The sequence below is a fragment of the Alosa sapidissima genome, chromosome 16 (genome assembly GCF_018492685.1).
Source record: "Alosa sapidissima isolate fAloSap1 chromosome 16, fAloSap1.pri, whole genome shotgun sequence".
Lineage (NCBI taxonomy): Eukaryota > Metazoa > Chordata > Actinopteri > Clupeiformes > Clupeidae > Alosa > Alosa sapidissima.
The window spans coordinates 33,756,351-33,771,640 of NC_055972.1; the positions used below are offsets into that span (position 1 = coordinate 33,756,351).

Genomic DNA, 15,290 nt, shown 5'->3' on the forward strand with positions numbered 1-15,290 from the left:
CTGTAGCCTTCATACTGTATGATTCATATCAATCATTAACCTAGGAATACTTATTCGTGCATTTAATGAACATTTTGTGTAATAATTCACGGCAAATTAATAAACTGAATATGGTGGTCCAAGAGCAGACCATGCACCGGTCCATGCATCAGCCCGACTGAGCAATGATGACAGCATATGACAGTCAGGTAAGGCACACCATGTTGCTAACGTTAACGTTAACCGCTTTCACACACACACACGATATAAAATACACGATGATAAATATAAAATTCAATATCAAAACACTATTATATTTTTGTCAGTGCTTTGTAAAATGTTGCATTAAGACCACAAAAAGTCTCAGAAAGCATCTGAGCTAACGTTCAATCCCAAACAAACACTAGGCTACTTCAATCCTCTATTTTCAAAGGTGTTAAGGTAGAGCATGGCTCAAAGTAAAGTAACTAGGGCTGAGGCGACGTAATTGACTACATAAATTCATCAAAGTAAATTTCACCTTAACTCACCTGGAGGAGGGGAATGGGAATTATGTGAGGATGTGAGGATACAAGGATACAAGGAAGTTTATTGTCACATGTGAAAAGTGTAAAAAGTGCAGTAGAAGAGGGGTTTAGTAGTTTAAGTGGCAAGGGCTGCATAAAAAAGGTGGGGGAGGATTGGGATTGGGTGGGGGGCACCAACAAGGAGCACCCAAGAGCAACAGGGGCAAGGAAAAACTCCCTTACCAAGGAAGAAACCTTGGGCAGATCCACGGCTCAAGGGGCTAACCCAACTGCCAGGGGTCTTGGTGTGTGTGTTGGGGGGATGACAGGGGAGATGGGATACTGTGCTGTGTATGTGGGGAGAGGGCAGTGTGCAATATGTGTGTTGGGGAAGCTTCCTCATGAGACAATGTGCTGTGTATTTGGGGGGGGGGGGGGGGGCAGTGTGCTGTAAGTATGTTGGGGATGTGTGTTGGAGAAGCTTCCTGATGAAATAATGTGCTGTGTATGTAGGGGGGGGGGGGGGGGGCAGGGACTTACTATTGCAAGCAGAGTACTGTATGTATGATGTATGTGAGTGATGACAGTGAAGATGTGTGTGTGGGCGGGAGGGGAGTGGAGCAGTGACTGTGTGTGTGTGTGTGTAGTGTGTGTGTGGGCAGTGTGCTGTAAGTATTTTGGGGATGTGTGTTGGAGAAGCTTCCTGATGAAATAATGTGCTGTGTATGTAGGGGGGGGGGGCAGGGACTTACTATTGCAAGCAGAGTACTGTATGTATGATGTATGTGAGTGATGACAGTGAAGATGTGTGTGTGGGCGGGAGGGGAGTGGAGCAGTGACTGTGTGTGTGTGTGTGTAGTGTGTAGGTGGGGGCAGTGTGCTGTAAGTATGTAGAGGATGTGTGTTGGAGAAGATCCTGAAGACAATGTGCTGTGTATGTAGGGGGGGGGGCAGTGTGCAGCAAGTATGTAGAGGAGGCTTACTGTAGCAAGCAGTGTGCTGTATGTATGTGAAGTGATGACAGTGATGATGTAAGTGTGTGTGTTGGGGATGGGGGTGGAGTGGGAGGTGGGGGCAGAAAGGCTAGGCAATCAAGGACATGGGTAGATGGAGGAAAAATCAAAAATAATAAATAAAAAGTTCTATGGAGATGTGCAAAAGTTGGAGAAAGTCAGATATGTGTGTGTGTGTGTGTGTTTTTTGACGTGTGATGAAATAAGAAAATAAATAAAAGGTCTGTAGCATAGGGAGAGGGATGTAAAAGTGCTAAAAGTCTTGTAGGTGTGTGTGTGTGTGTGGGGGGGGGGGGGGGGGGTGTTGGGGGGTCATGAGTGCTGAGTAGTGAATGAGTGCAAAGTCAGTATAGTGTGAGTTCAGAGTTGGGAAATGTTTGAGAGTGCTGAGGAGTGAATGTGTGCAAAGTCAGTATAGTGTGAGTTCAGAATTCGGACGGCCTGGGGATAAAAACTTCTCCTGAGTCTCTCAGTTCTGGCTTTGTGACTACATAGGCGTCTTCTTGATTTCAGCGGTAGGAATAATCCATTGTTAGGATGAGAAGAGTCCTTCAGAATCTTTTGGGCTCTTAGGAGTACTCTTCTGGAATAGATATCTTGTAGAGCAGGGAGTTGAGTTCTTATAGTACGTTCAGCTGAGCGCACTACTCTCTGCAGAGTACTACAATCTCTGTGGAGTTCCCATACCAGGTGATGATGCTACCAGTTAGAACACTCTCAACCGCTGAAGTGTAGAAGGCCTTCATGATGGATGTAGAAACTTTGAATTTCCTTAGCTGACGAAGGAAGTAGAGTCGTTGTCTGGACTTTTTCAGAACATATTGAGTGTTAACAGTCCATGTTAAGTCTTCAGTAATGTGGACACCAAGGTATTTAAAACGTGTGACTCTCTCTACAGGTTGCCCGCTGATCATTAGTGGGGTGTAACTGTAGTTCTGCTGCTGCCTTCTGTAATCCACTACCATTTCCTTGGTTTTATTGATATTCAGTGTCAAGCTGTTAGATTGACACCACTGTGCCACCTCATCAACCTGATCCAAGTAGAGCTGTTCATTGTTGTTACTAATCAGGCCCAAGATCACTGTGTCATCTGCAAACTTGATGATGGAGGTATGACTACTGTTGGCTTTGCAGTCATGTGTGTATATGTTGTACAGCAGTGGACTCAAAACACAGCCTTGGGGAGCACCAGTGCTGATGGTTAATGAGTCAGATGTCAGACCCCCCACTCTAACCACTTGTGAACGGTTGGTGAGGAAGTCAAATATCCAGTGACACAGGGTGGTGTTCAGTCCTAAGGCCTTCATCTTTGTGACCAAGGTGAGAGGTACTATCGTGTTGAATGCATAATAAATAAATAAATAAATAAAAATATTTATAATATATAATACATAAATAAATAAATAAATAAAAATAAAACATTATGCTGATACCTTCTGCTTTTCCCAAATACAATGTAGCCTAGAGGTGTACATGACCTTTCATCAGTCCAGTTGCAATGTGATGAACTGCCCTACTTGTGATTGTTTAGAGATTTTAAAGGTTTTATAACAATACTACACATTTTTTGGCTAGTGCTACAAATCTATTCACCTTTGCAGCGCCAGTAGGCTACTTTCTGTGCGGCCCGCAAACACGGGCATGCCAAACAAGCATACACAAAAGTTGATTAGTCAAATTAGACAAATTGAATAGTGTGATTTATTTTCGCGGAACGGATGTACTGGACTGAGCGGCGGTCATATTTTGTACCGCTATGTTGTACATCTAGTTTCTAAAACTGATAGTCCCGGTCCTTGATTGTGATTGGGTGAATCACGTTTGATGCCGTTGTAAAATGCAGCATAAACATACACCTTGACCGCATTTCGTTCTATATAACTGCGCTACCATAACTTGATACAAAAGTTAAAGTAGCTGTGTCTCGTTGTTGCTTGGCAACCGATTCAGATAGAGGAAATATATTTCTTGGCGGAAGAATGATTATCTATGAATAAATCGTTACATTTATCGTTGCTGTGCCTTTACTTTATGAAACTTTACCAGGTATTTATAGCAGTTTTAGAAAAGCAATAAGCCACTCGAGTTCGTAGGTTACACTGATTCTACAACAGCTAAGGGGGGTTTTAGGCACTCTACTAGCGCGTCTTGCCTAACAATGCCCCTTAGCTGTTGTAGAAAGCTGTTAAATAACCTTTATTTGTTGAACCATAGTACTAATAAAAACTACAGAATAGTAAGAACTGAACTGTTAATTTATCCAATTTCCACCACCTTGGAAAAAGTGGGCTGGTCTTGGGCCTGAAACTCCTGGGCTGAAAAATGGCCCGACTCCGGCCCTGCTGGTGATACTTCGATCAAAGTTTCATGTTGTGTGAAGCCTTCTTAGTGTTTTAAAAATAGCGATTTTGATGAGATCATGCATCAAAATAGTAGTGCCCCTAGGACTCCCATTCAAAAGGCCAATTGACCCGAAAACAACAATATGCAATAATGTCAAGCTTAAAAGTGGCTTTTCCGACGAAATTGTGCTTTTAATTGCTTCAAATATGCTTTTTCACTCGGGTACATTCAAAAAAAGACCCTAGGTTGCGTTTTGGCAAGAGTTACGCTTAAAGAATTATTTGCTTATATTCTTAGAATGGCTCTGATGCCCATGGCTGTAGCGCTATCCTATTGCGTGCAGAGGAAATTTGAAAAGACAAAACCATCCCGCCCCCCAGATTGAGCCCTGCCAGTGTGTTCGCTTTTGGTATTTATTGATAATTCATTTTTAAGATCATGCTTGCACATAAATTGGATTATATTGCAAATTTGCTCAGAATTAGGGGGTTTAGAAGAGGAAGCACTTTGAAAAAAAAAAATGAGATTTTACCATTTTTAAGAAATACAAAGGACAAAAATACTTTTCTAAGATGACAACCATGCTAGAACACGTTAAGTGGTTTTAAATAGTAATGCTGGATAGAATTGTAGGTTGTCAGCTTGTAGGCTACCCAGAGGTGTCTGAGAGAGTTGCAAATCAGTTTTGGCCCTCTGACTGTACGTCATCGCGCCGCGCGCAGAGTAGACCTGCCAGTCCCACCGCATCAACGATACCAGAGACGGTTAACTATAAAATCTTTGACCGTATCAGACAGGTTGGCCGCTAGATTATTAACGTTACTTGCGTCTCCATAGGAGAATATTTACAAATATGAGTTTAGACACACTATTTAGGCAAATCATAATAACAGAACAGCATGTATCAAATAACTGCCGCCAGCTACAAGAAGGTAAGTTGCCAGCTCGTATAAACATCGAAGTAAACTAACAGTTAGCTTCTAACTTTATGGGTTATTAACCCTAGGGTAATGTTAGCTAACTTAGCTTTGTATTAAACCCTGCTTAGCTAATGTTAACTGTCAGGACCCTAGTCTACTGGAGTCTTGCATACGGGAAGGAACTGCTGTAGAGCTGTAAGATGTAGCTTATAGAAAACATGGATATATGAAATGTAAAACCTCTAACGTTAATATTAAAACGTACGTCAATGGCGCCGCTGTTGTGTGTGGTTTTTCCGGTTCCGTTATTCTAGCGAAATTAGCGATTGTTCAGCGAAAATAAGACTTCCGGTTGAGCAGAATTTGCTAAATAAAAGTCGCGTAATACACAACGTGTTCTAGACCTGTTTTTTTAGCAGATTCGGTCTTTGTAGGTACGCAAACCCGTGTATAATTGCTCAAGTTCGATTGACTTGTCAGATGAAATGGAGAATTTTGAACCTGTCGCTATCCTGAGTGTCTGCACGTAATTCTTCATAACGTACTGATTCACTAGGTGCAACACCCAAACGGGTCCGTGCAGACACTAATTACATACAGAATATCGGTCCATTTGATTTGCTTTATATCCATTTAATATGCTTTACTGTTTACAGGACACAAGACCAGAAATCAAATGCCTAACAATAAAAAATAAGCGAAACAAATGTGGTAAATGTTTTGTTTAAATTTAATTTTATTGTTCTTCATTTAATTTGCAATAAATATTTAATAGGTTTAAGAATGTGTAATTCTATTGCATGAGTAGTTTCATTGTTTCCTTATCAACAATCAGTTGTTTGTTCAGGCCTATTTAGGCTACACATAAATACTGAAGAATTAATGATACAATGCCGCAATTTAGAATGCACATTTATTAATAAAGCTAATGTTTTAACCCCAATGAACAGTGAACAGCTGGAAGACACATGCATTATATTCAAAATCTGAGGGTCAAGTCACAGTAACGTCGTACAGCACTGAAATGTAGAGTAGTTTAAAAACAGAAGAGACAGTACAAAACATGCACATGTATTAATTAAGCTGATGTTTTAACCCCATGTCAGTGGTATAAAATCAATACTTTTGTTAATCCACACAACTTCAGTAATAACGAATTTGTGGTCATCTTATGCAGATGCTTGGTCAATGATGATGACCTAACTCAGGCACTGGAGTCGTAGCTCTCATCCTGCGGTGCATCCTTCAGGAACAGTGAACAGCTAGAAGACACATGCATTATATTCAAAATCTGAGGGTCAAGTCACAGTAACGTCATACAGCACTGAAAGTACAAAACGGTTAACAGTAGTTAAATATAGCAAAAGACACTACGCCTAAAATAACACTAAGGCAGTTTACCAGGTAATTCAGTAAATGGTACATAAAGTTGCCTACAGTACATTATAATTTCCAAAAAAATACATAATAATTAGCCAATTAGTGACCCAATTGGCCAAATACTTTTCTACCAACACAAGGTAATGCCATGGGGAGTTGAACCCCACCCTGGTAAAACCAGAAGTGCCACCACCAACATTTTTTGCCTTTTTGTAGGGAAAAGCAAAACCTGCATTACACACAATATGATACAATTAAGCCTAGTGTTAAGCTAATTAATGACATACATATGTAATGCAGGGAAAACGAAACCAATTAGCCTTCAAATGTAGACATTAATCAGTAAACTGAATTGTTTGTGTTTAAGCTGACATTATATGATAAGAAGCTACATGGACATAACATGCAAATGTGTGTGTGGTACCCTTTGGTAGCTTTAAAGTCAAGTTTCTACCAACATAGCCTAGTACATTATTCCGAGAGCTGAAGGACCTTACAGTGCATACAACTGGCACTAAACAAATACAATGTACTTCAGAAATGATGTCTAAATAAACTACATAGTCCATTCCTTGTCTCACCAGCTGGGAGGACCAGAGAAGCGTCATGTCTAACCTGCTAACGCAGGGAATAGGCAGTTATACACTTTCAGGCAATAATAATAATACAAATATGTGACCTGAGAGTGCTAGGCTACCACTCATGACACTCTGTACAACTTGTGGCAAGTGTCTGCATCACATAGGCCTAATTCACACTGAACCAGAGTATTGAAGAGTATTCAGATAGAAAAAGAGTATTCATATTAAGGTAGGTAATAGTATAGTATAGTATACATCGCCAGGTACGTTGCATATTTCCTTAAGTCTGTAGAATATTTAAGCCTATGCTTATGCTGGTTTCATTTAACAGGCAGACATGGATGTCTTCTATGTTCACATTAACGCTCTGGGATTTGTTTCCCTGTGACATATTATTGATTTAAGATCATAGGTGAAATGATACCGTTGTTATCATGACGTTTATCACGTTATGATCTCTATTTACATCGTCTGCCTTTATACCCAGATCTCGATGGCAAAGAATGGTCCAATAATGTCCATGTGTTGGTGTCTGACATCGAAACGCAAAAGAGCTGCTGCACTACAGGAATTCAGCAATCTTTTTCACACCACACATAGCCTGACAATTACAAAACACTTGTAACCATGTATGACTGGCCCTTCCTCCAACTGTTCCTACACCTGTTATCTTCCTATCCTGACTGTCTGGTCTTATGCCTTTTTTTCCCCTTATGGTTTCTTCTCTCTGCCCAGTTAATGCTTAGGGATGGCGGAGCACATCTACACCCAGAAGGTGGTAAACAATGCCACCATTCGAACCCTACAAAAACAATTCCTTTGCCATGCTGGAAAGTTAGAACATTGCATAGCCTACATTGTATTTTTACTCACCCTACTGACCTCAAATTGTCTGCGCTGTAATTTTTTTTCACACCGCACACAGCTGACCTTTACAAAATACTGACCGTTACACTAACCATGTATGGCTTTGCGATCATACATTCTCACCATTGTCGACATAAGTATTATGTATAACTGCACATGAAAACAGAAGTTTGATAGTCTACCTCTGACCACAGCACAGGGTTACGGCACGCCAAGTGCTGGATAACATCATTTGCATTTACAATGGCTTGAGTTACAATATCAAACCAGCAATTATTCATATGGTTGAATGATAGGACAGATTTGGCGTAAAGTCTCCTTTTTCGACTAAGCCTACACACTGAGCTTTCTTGCTTCTCATTGAAATGACACCTTCCTTATAATGACGTTTATCGCGTGTTATGATCTCTTTATTTACACCGTCTGCCTTTATACCCAGATCTCGATGGCAAAGAATGGTCCAATAATGTCCATGTGTTGGTGTTCCCCTGTGATATATTATTGATTTAAGATCATAGGTCACATCAGTTGACTGATATTGCATTATGGATGTATGACACGGATTTCCTAATTACTGTTTTCTTACCTGCCCTGGGGATGATTACAATTAAAATGTCAGGAATGTGTGTAAAACGTATGGTGTCTTTACTTGCAACCACATTGAAATGCATGTTTAACCTACACAAATACACAAATCTCTCTCCCTAAACCATAAATTTATGGGGTACACGAGATCTGCCGGATCATTGTGGTTGCCTAGATCGATAGATGGGAACAGCCTACTAATGTCCTCCAACACGGGCATTATGTGTGACATGTTGATTGTACAATTATTTTGTTGAACACAAAGCCGTAGGAGATTTAAATAGCTCTGAGGCAAATGTCGGCTCTGTGATGGGTGCGCTCTAAGGTGCTGGATAACAACACCTACATTTAAAATTGCTTGCGTTACAGCATTAAACCAGCAATTATTCATACGATTATCAAATCTGTTACAAGTTGGACAGATTTGGGGCAAAGTTTTCTTTTTCGACTAAGCCTTATATGCGCTTGCTTCTCATTTAACCCACACATTCTTGTCTGTGGTGACGGTGGAGACTGATAAGACCTTTTTAAATTTTGTGGAATACTCGGTTTTTTACTCCAGCCTTCCTCTGGCTCTGTCTCAACTTGTTCTGTTTTCATCTTTATCACAAAACTGCCTTTCTCGGGCCTAAATGTATGGGGTACATAAGGTCTGCTGGATCATTGTGGTTACCTAGATGGATAGATGAAACACCCTCTAAAATATTGTTCTATCGTATTATTTTGTTCAGCACAAAGCCGGAGTTTTACATAACTCTGAGGCAAATGTCGGCTCTGTGATGAGTGTGGTTTTAATCGCTAGACAACATCTACTTTTAAAATGGCCTTGCACCACCTTTCAACAGGTATCACCACACCCAACAGCAGGGATGTACAGTGCTACAAAATAAGAATTTGACCTCGAAACGCAAAAGAGCTGCTGCGCTACAGGAATTCAGCAATCTTTTTCACATCACACATAGCCTGACAATTACAATTATATTTTTGGAGCATGAAAACACCACAGTCTAGCCTACCCTAAAGCGTACTTACCCTTGTCCAGCAGTGTAAAGCACTTCGGACAAGGTCCTCAAAATCCTTCCCGGCCTTTTCAATTGTGCGACTCCAAGTTATGTTATTACTTGGAGCCGTAATACATACCAGGTCAGGAGTCTGTGGCATGGTGACTGCCTGTAACCTTAGCAGCAGCCCCCGGCGTGCTGTCGAACCTGAAGGTCAGACCGCTGACCGGCATGGTCACAATCCCATCTACCAGACATCGAAGATGGGAAGCCCCAAATACCATGACAAACTAAAGAAATGCATACATTTGCAAATGACAAGTCAAACAGCTCACACAACCAGTTGTCAAAAATTTAGTTTTAGTGGCAAGGCGCTAATTACAATGTCTTTATTCTAAATTATAAGTCCTAAATGGAATAGTCAGACTGCAAAAACCTATAGCGATCTTCGTATGGCACCCTGATTGAAATTGCATTACTTATAACTTATCCTAACTGAAGTAGTACTAAACTTAACTTAACTCACCTGTCAATGGGTCTGGAAAGACCATCTTGTGGCAGTGACCTGTGAGCTCAGATCTCGGCCACTGCATAGGACGGTGGCGATATCCTGTACCATACATGGCGTTCATTTTTCCTTACACATGCGATGCGAGTTTTTCAAGTGAGCGTTCAGAGCAGCCACACCAAAAACGCAAAACACTGTTAAAATCATGATGGATGCATTGCTTTTTATAACTTACTGTATGTGCAATGCTTTCTCTAACATCAGTTTACTACATTAGTCTACTGCATATTTTGGGAGCATGAAAACACCACAGTCTAGTCTACCCTAAAGCGTACCCTTGTCCAGCAGTGTAAAGCACTTCGGACAAGGTCTAACAACATGTCATCCATGCCAAAGGACACCAGACCTACACAATAGAAACCACCAGCAGGAACTGCAAAGTACACATTACTTAGAAGGCCTGTTAGACCACAATCTGGGGGGCTACTCTTGACACGGACCTTGGCCTTGATACAATGGCTGGAGGCGGTGTTGGGGGTTCAGGTGCAGGTACGAAGCACACTGCAGAAGGTCCACCAACACAAGCATGCCTCTGTCATCACTCAAGTGGACACCGTCCCAACACCATAGGTCTGTGTTATGGTATAAGTATAAGTATATATCTCTCTCTCACTCTCTCTCTCTCTCTCTCTCACACACACACACACACACACACTTGATGTTGTCAGTTCATGTCATAGCAACTGCATAGCCACTTGTGCATGTGAACCACCAATGTTCACACACATATGCATGCACACTCTCTCTCTCTCTCACACTCCCTCTCAAACACATACACACACACACACACACTCTCTCTCTCTCTCTCTCTCTCTCTCTCACTCACACACACACATACACACACACACTTGATGTTGTCAGTTCATGTCATAGCAACTGCATAGCCACTTGTGCATGTGAACCACCAATGTTCACACACATATGCATGCACACTCTCTCTCTCTCACACACACACACGCACACACACACACACACTTGATGTTGTCAGTTCATGTCATGGCATAGCCTCTCTCTCACTCTCTCTCTCTCTCTCTCTCTCTCTCTCACACACACACACAAACACACTAACACACACACACAGACACTCTCTCTCTCTCTCTCTCTCACACACACACACACACACACACACACACAGACACACTTGATGTTGTCAGCTCATGTCATGTCATAGCACTTGTGCATGTGAACCACCAATGTTCGCACACATATGCACTCTCTCTCTCTCTCTCTCTCTCTCTCTCTCTCTCTCTCTCTGTCACTCACACACACACACACTTGATGTTGTCAGTTCATGTCATGGCATAGCCTCTCTCTCACTCTCTCTCTCTCTCTCTCTCTCTCTCTCACACACACACACACACACACACACACATACACACACTTGATGTTGTCAGTTCATGTCACTTGTGCATGTGAACCAATGCATGATATGCACACTCTCACTCTCTCTGTCACTCTCTCACACACACACAAACACACTTGATGTTATCAGTTCATGTCATGTCATCACTCTCTCTCTCACACACACACACACACACTCAAGCTGATGATGTGAGGATGTCATTTCACCCCCATGTTAAGGGGGCACAAGACTTAGTTTTCTTAGCTCAACAACTTGAATGTCACTATACCATACCATTGTTTACGACGCGGTTGGCACATGATGATGCCCGTAGGCCGCCCGGGCGATTCAGTCGACATAAATTGTACATTTTCAGAAAGCTGATGGTGTGAGGATGCCATTTCACCCCCATGTTGAGGGGGCACAAGACTTAGTTTTCTTAGCTCAACAACTTGAATGTCACTATACCATACCATTGATTGTGATGCGGTTGGCACATGATGATGCCCGTAGGCCGCCCGGGCGATTCAATCCGCATAAATTGTACATTTTCTGAAAGCTGATGATGTGAGGATGCCATTTCACCCCCATGTTGAGGGGGCACAAGACTTAGTTTTCTTAGCTCAACAACTTGAATGTCACTATACCATACCATTGATTGTGATGCGGTTGGCACATGATGATGCCCGTAGGCCGCCCGGGCGATTCAGTCGACATAAATTGTACATTTTCAGAAAGCTGATGGTGTGAGGATGCCATTTCACCCCCATGTTGAGGGGGCACAAGACTTAGTTTTCTTAGCTCAACAACTTGAATGTCACTATACCATACCATTGATTGTGATGCGGTTGGCACATGATGATGCCCGTACGCCGCCCGGGCGATTCAGTCGACATAAATTGTAAATTTTCAGAAAGCTGATGATGTGAGGATGCCATTTCACCCCCATGTTGAGGGGGCACAAGACTTAGTTTTCTTAGCTCAACAACTTGAATGTCACTATACCATACCATTGCTTACGACGCGGTTGGCACATGATGATGCCCGTACGCCGCCCGGGCGATTCAGTCGACATAAATTGTACATTTTCAGAAAGCTGATGATGTGAGGATGCCATTTCACCCCCATGTTGAGGGGGCACAAGACTTAGTTTTCTTAGCTCAACAACTTGAATGTCACTATACCATACCATTGCTTACGACGCGGTTGGCACATGATGATGCCCGTACGCCGCCCGGGCGATTCAGTAGACATAAATTGTATATTTTCTGAAAGCTGATGATGTGAGGATGTCATTTCACCCCCATGTTGAGGGGGCACAAGACTTAGTTTTCTCAGCTCAACAACTTGAATGTCACTATACCATACCATTGATTGTGATGCGGTTGGCACATGATGATGCCCGTAGGCCGCCCGGGCGATTCAATCCGCATAAATTGTACATTTTCTGAAAGCTGATGATGTGAGGATGCCATTTCACCCCCATGTTGAGGGGGCACAAGACTTAGTTTTCTTAGCTCAACAACTTGAATGTCACTATACCATACCATTGATTGTGATGCGGTTGGCACATGATGATGCCCGTAGGCCGCCCGGGCGATTCAGTCGACATAAATTGTACATTTTCAGAAAGCTGATGGTGTGAGGATGCCATTTCACCCCCATGTTAAGGGGGCACAAGACTTAGTTTTCTTAGCTCAACAACTTGAATGTCACTATACCATACCATTGTTTACGACGCGGTTGGCACATGATGATGCCCGTACGCCGCCCGGGCGATTCAGTCGACATAAATTGTACATTTTCAGAAAGCTGATGGTGTGAGGATGCCATTTCACCCCCATGTTGAGGGGGCACAAGACTTAGTTTTCTTAGCTCAACAACTTGAATGTCACTATACCATACCATTGATTGTGATGCGGTTGGCACATGATGATGCCCGTACGCCGCCCGGGCGATTCAGTCGACATAAATTGTACATTTTCAGAAAGCTGATGATGTGAGGATGCCATTTCACCCCCATGTTGAGGGGGCACAAGACTTAGTTTTCTTAGCTCAACAACTTGAATGTCACTATACCATACCATTGCTTACGACGCGGTTGGCACATGATGATGCCCGTACGCCGCCCGGGCGATTCAGTAGACATAAATTGTATATTTTCTGAAAGCTGATGATGTGAGGATGTCATTTCACCCCCATGTTGAGGGGGCACAAGACTTAGTTTTCTCAGCTCAACAACTTGAATGTTACTATACCATACCATTGATTGTGATGCGGTTGGCACATGATGATGCCCGTAGGCCGCCCGGGCGATTCAATCCGCATAAATTGTACATTTTCTGAAAGCTGATGATGTGAGGATGCCATTTCACCCCCATGTTGAGGGGGCACAAGACTTAGTTTTCTTAGCTCAACAACTTGAATGTCACTATACCATACCATTGATTGTGATGCGGTTGGCACATGATGATGCCCGTAGGCCGCCCGGGCGATTCAGTCGACATAAATTGTACATTTTCAGAAAGCTGATGGTGTGAGGATGCCATTTCACCCCCATGTTGAGGGGGCACAAGACTTAGTTTTCTTAGCTCAACAACTTGAATGTCACTATACCATACCATTGATTGTGATGCGGTTGGCACATGATGATGCCCGTACGCCGCCCGGGCGATTCAGTCGACATAAATTGTACATTTTCAGAAAGCTGATGATGTGAGGATGCCATTTCACCCCCATGTTGAGGGGGCACAAGACTTAGTTTTCTTAGCTCAACAACTTGAATGTCACTATACCATACCATTGCTTACGACGCGGTTGGCACATGATGATGCCCGTACGCCGCCCGGGCGATTCAGTAGACATAAATTGTATATTTTCTGAAAGCTGATGATGTGAGGATGTCATTTCACCCCCATGTTGAGGGGGCACAAGACTTAGTTTTCTCAGCTCAACAACTTGAATGTCACTATACCATACCATTGATTGTGATGCGGTTGGCACATGATGATGCCCGTAGGCCGCCCGGGCGATTCAATCCGCATAAATTGTACATTTTCTGAAAGCTGATGATGTGAGGATGCCATTTCACCCCCATGTTGAGGGGGCACAAGACTTAGTTTTCTTAGCTCAACAACTTGAATGTCACTATACCATACCATTGATTGTGATGCGGTTGGCACATGATGATGCCCGTAGGCCGCCCGGGCGATTCAGTCGACATAAATTGTACATTTTCAGAAAGCTGATGGTGTGAGGATGCCATTTCACCCCCATGTTGAGGGGGCACAAGACTTAGTTTTCTTAGCTCAACAACTTGAATGTCACTATACCATACCATTGATTGTGATGCGGTTGGCACATGATGATGCCCGTAGGCCGCCCGGGCGATTCAAACCGCATAAATTGTACATTTTCAGAAAGCTGATGGTGTGAGGATGCCATTTCACCCCCATGTTGAGGGGGCACAAGACTTAGTTTTCTTAGCTCAACAACTTGAATGTCACTATACCATACCATTGATTGTGATGCGGTTGGCACATGATGATGCCCGTAGGCCGCCCGGGCGATTCAGTCGACATAAATTGTACATTTTCAGAAAGCTGATGGTGTGAGGATGCCATTTCACCCCCATGTTGAGGGGGCACAAGACTTAGTTTTCTTAGCTCAACAACTTGAATGTCACTATACCATACCATTGATTGTGATGCGGTTGGCACATGATGATGCCCGTAGGCCGCCTGGGCGATTCAATCCGCATAAATTGTATATTTTCTGAAAGCTGATGATGTGAGGATGCCATTTCACCCCCATGTTAAGGGGGCACAAGACTTAGTTTTCTTAGCTCAACAACTTGAATGTCACTATACCATACCGTTGTTTACGACGAGGTTGGCACATGATGATGCCCGTAGGCCGCCTGGGCGATTCAATCCGCATAAATTGTATATTTTCTGAAAGCTGATGATGTGAGGATGCCATTTCACCCCCATGTTGAGGGGGCACAAGACTTAGTTTTCTTAGCTCAACAACTTGAATGTCACTATACCATACCATTGTTTATGATGCGGTTGGCACATGATGATGCCCGTAGGCTGCCCGGGCGATTCAATCCGCATAAATTGTACATTTTCTGAAAGCTGATGATGTGAGGATGCCATTTCACCCCCATGTTGAGGGGGCACAAGACTTAGTTTTCTTAGCTC

General features: G+C 42.8%; 1 protein-coding gene across 3 annotated transcripts in view; it reads left to right on the top strand.

Annotated features, from left to right (window-relative positions):
* The first annotated feature begins 4,549 nt into the window (after positions 1-4,549).
* LOC121685498 overlaps positions 4,550-15,290 on the top strand; it is an 85,876-nt gene continuing 75,135 nt past the window's right edge. For 2 of the 3 annotated variants that reach the window (XM_042066082.1, XM_042066084.1), the window contains exon 1: positions 4,550-4,773. In XM_042066082.1, the coding sequence (XP_041922016.1) occupies positions 4,695-4,773 (79 nt within the window). In that variant the 5' untranslated portion in view covers positions 4,550-4,694. The remainder of the gene's footprint in view (positions 4,774-15,290) is intronic. The other variant, XM_042066083.1, reaches the window with a different exon arrangement.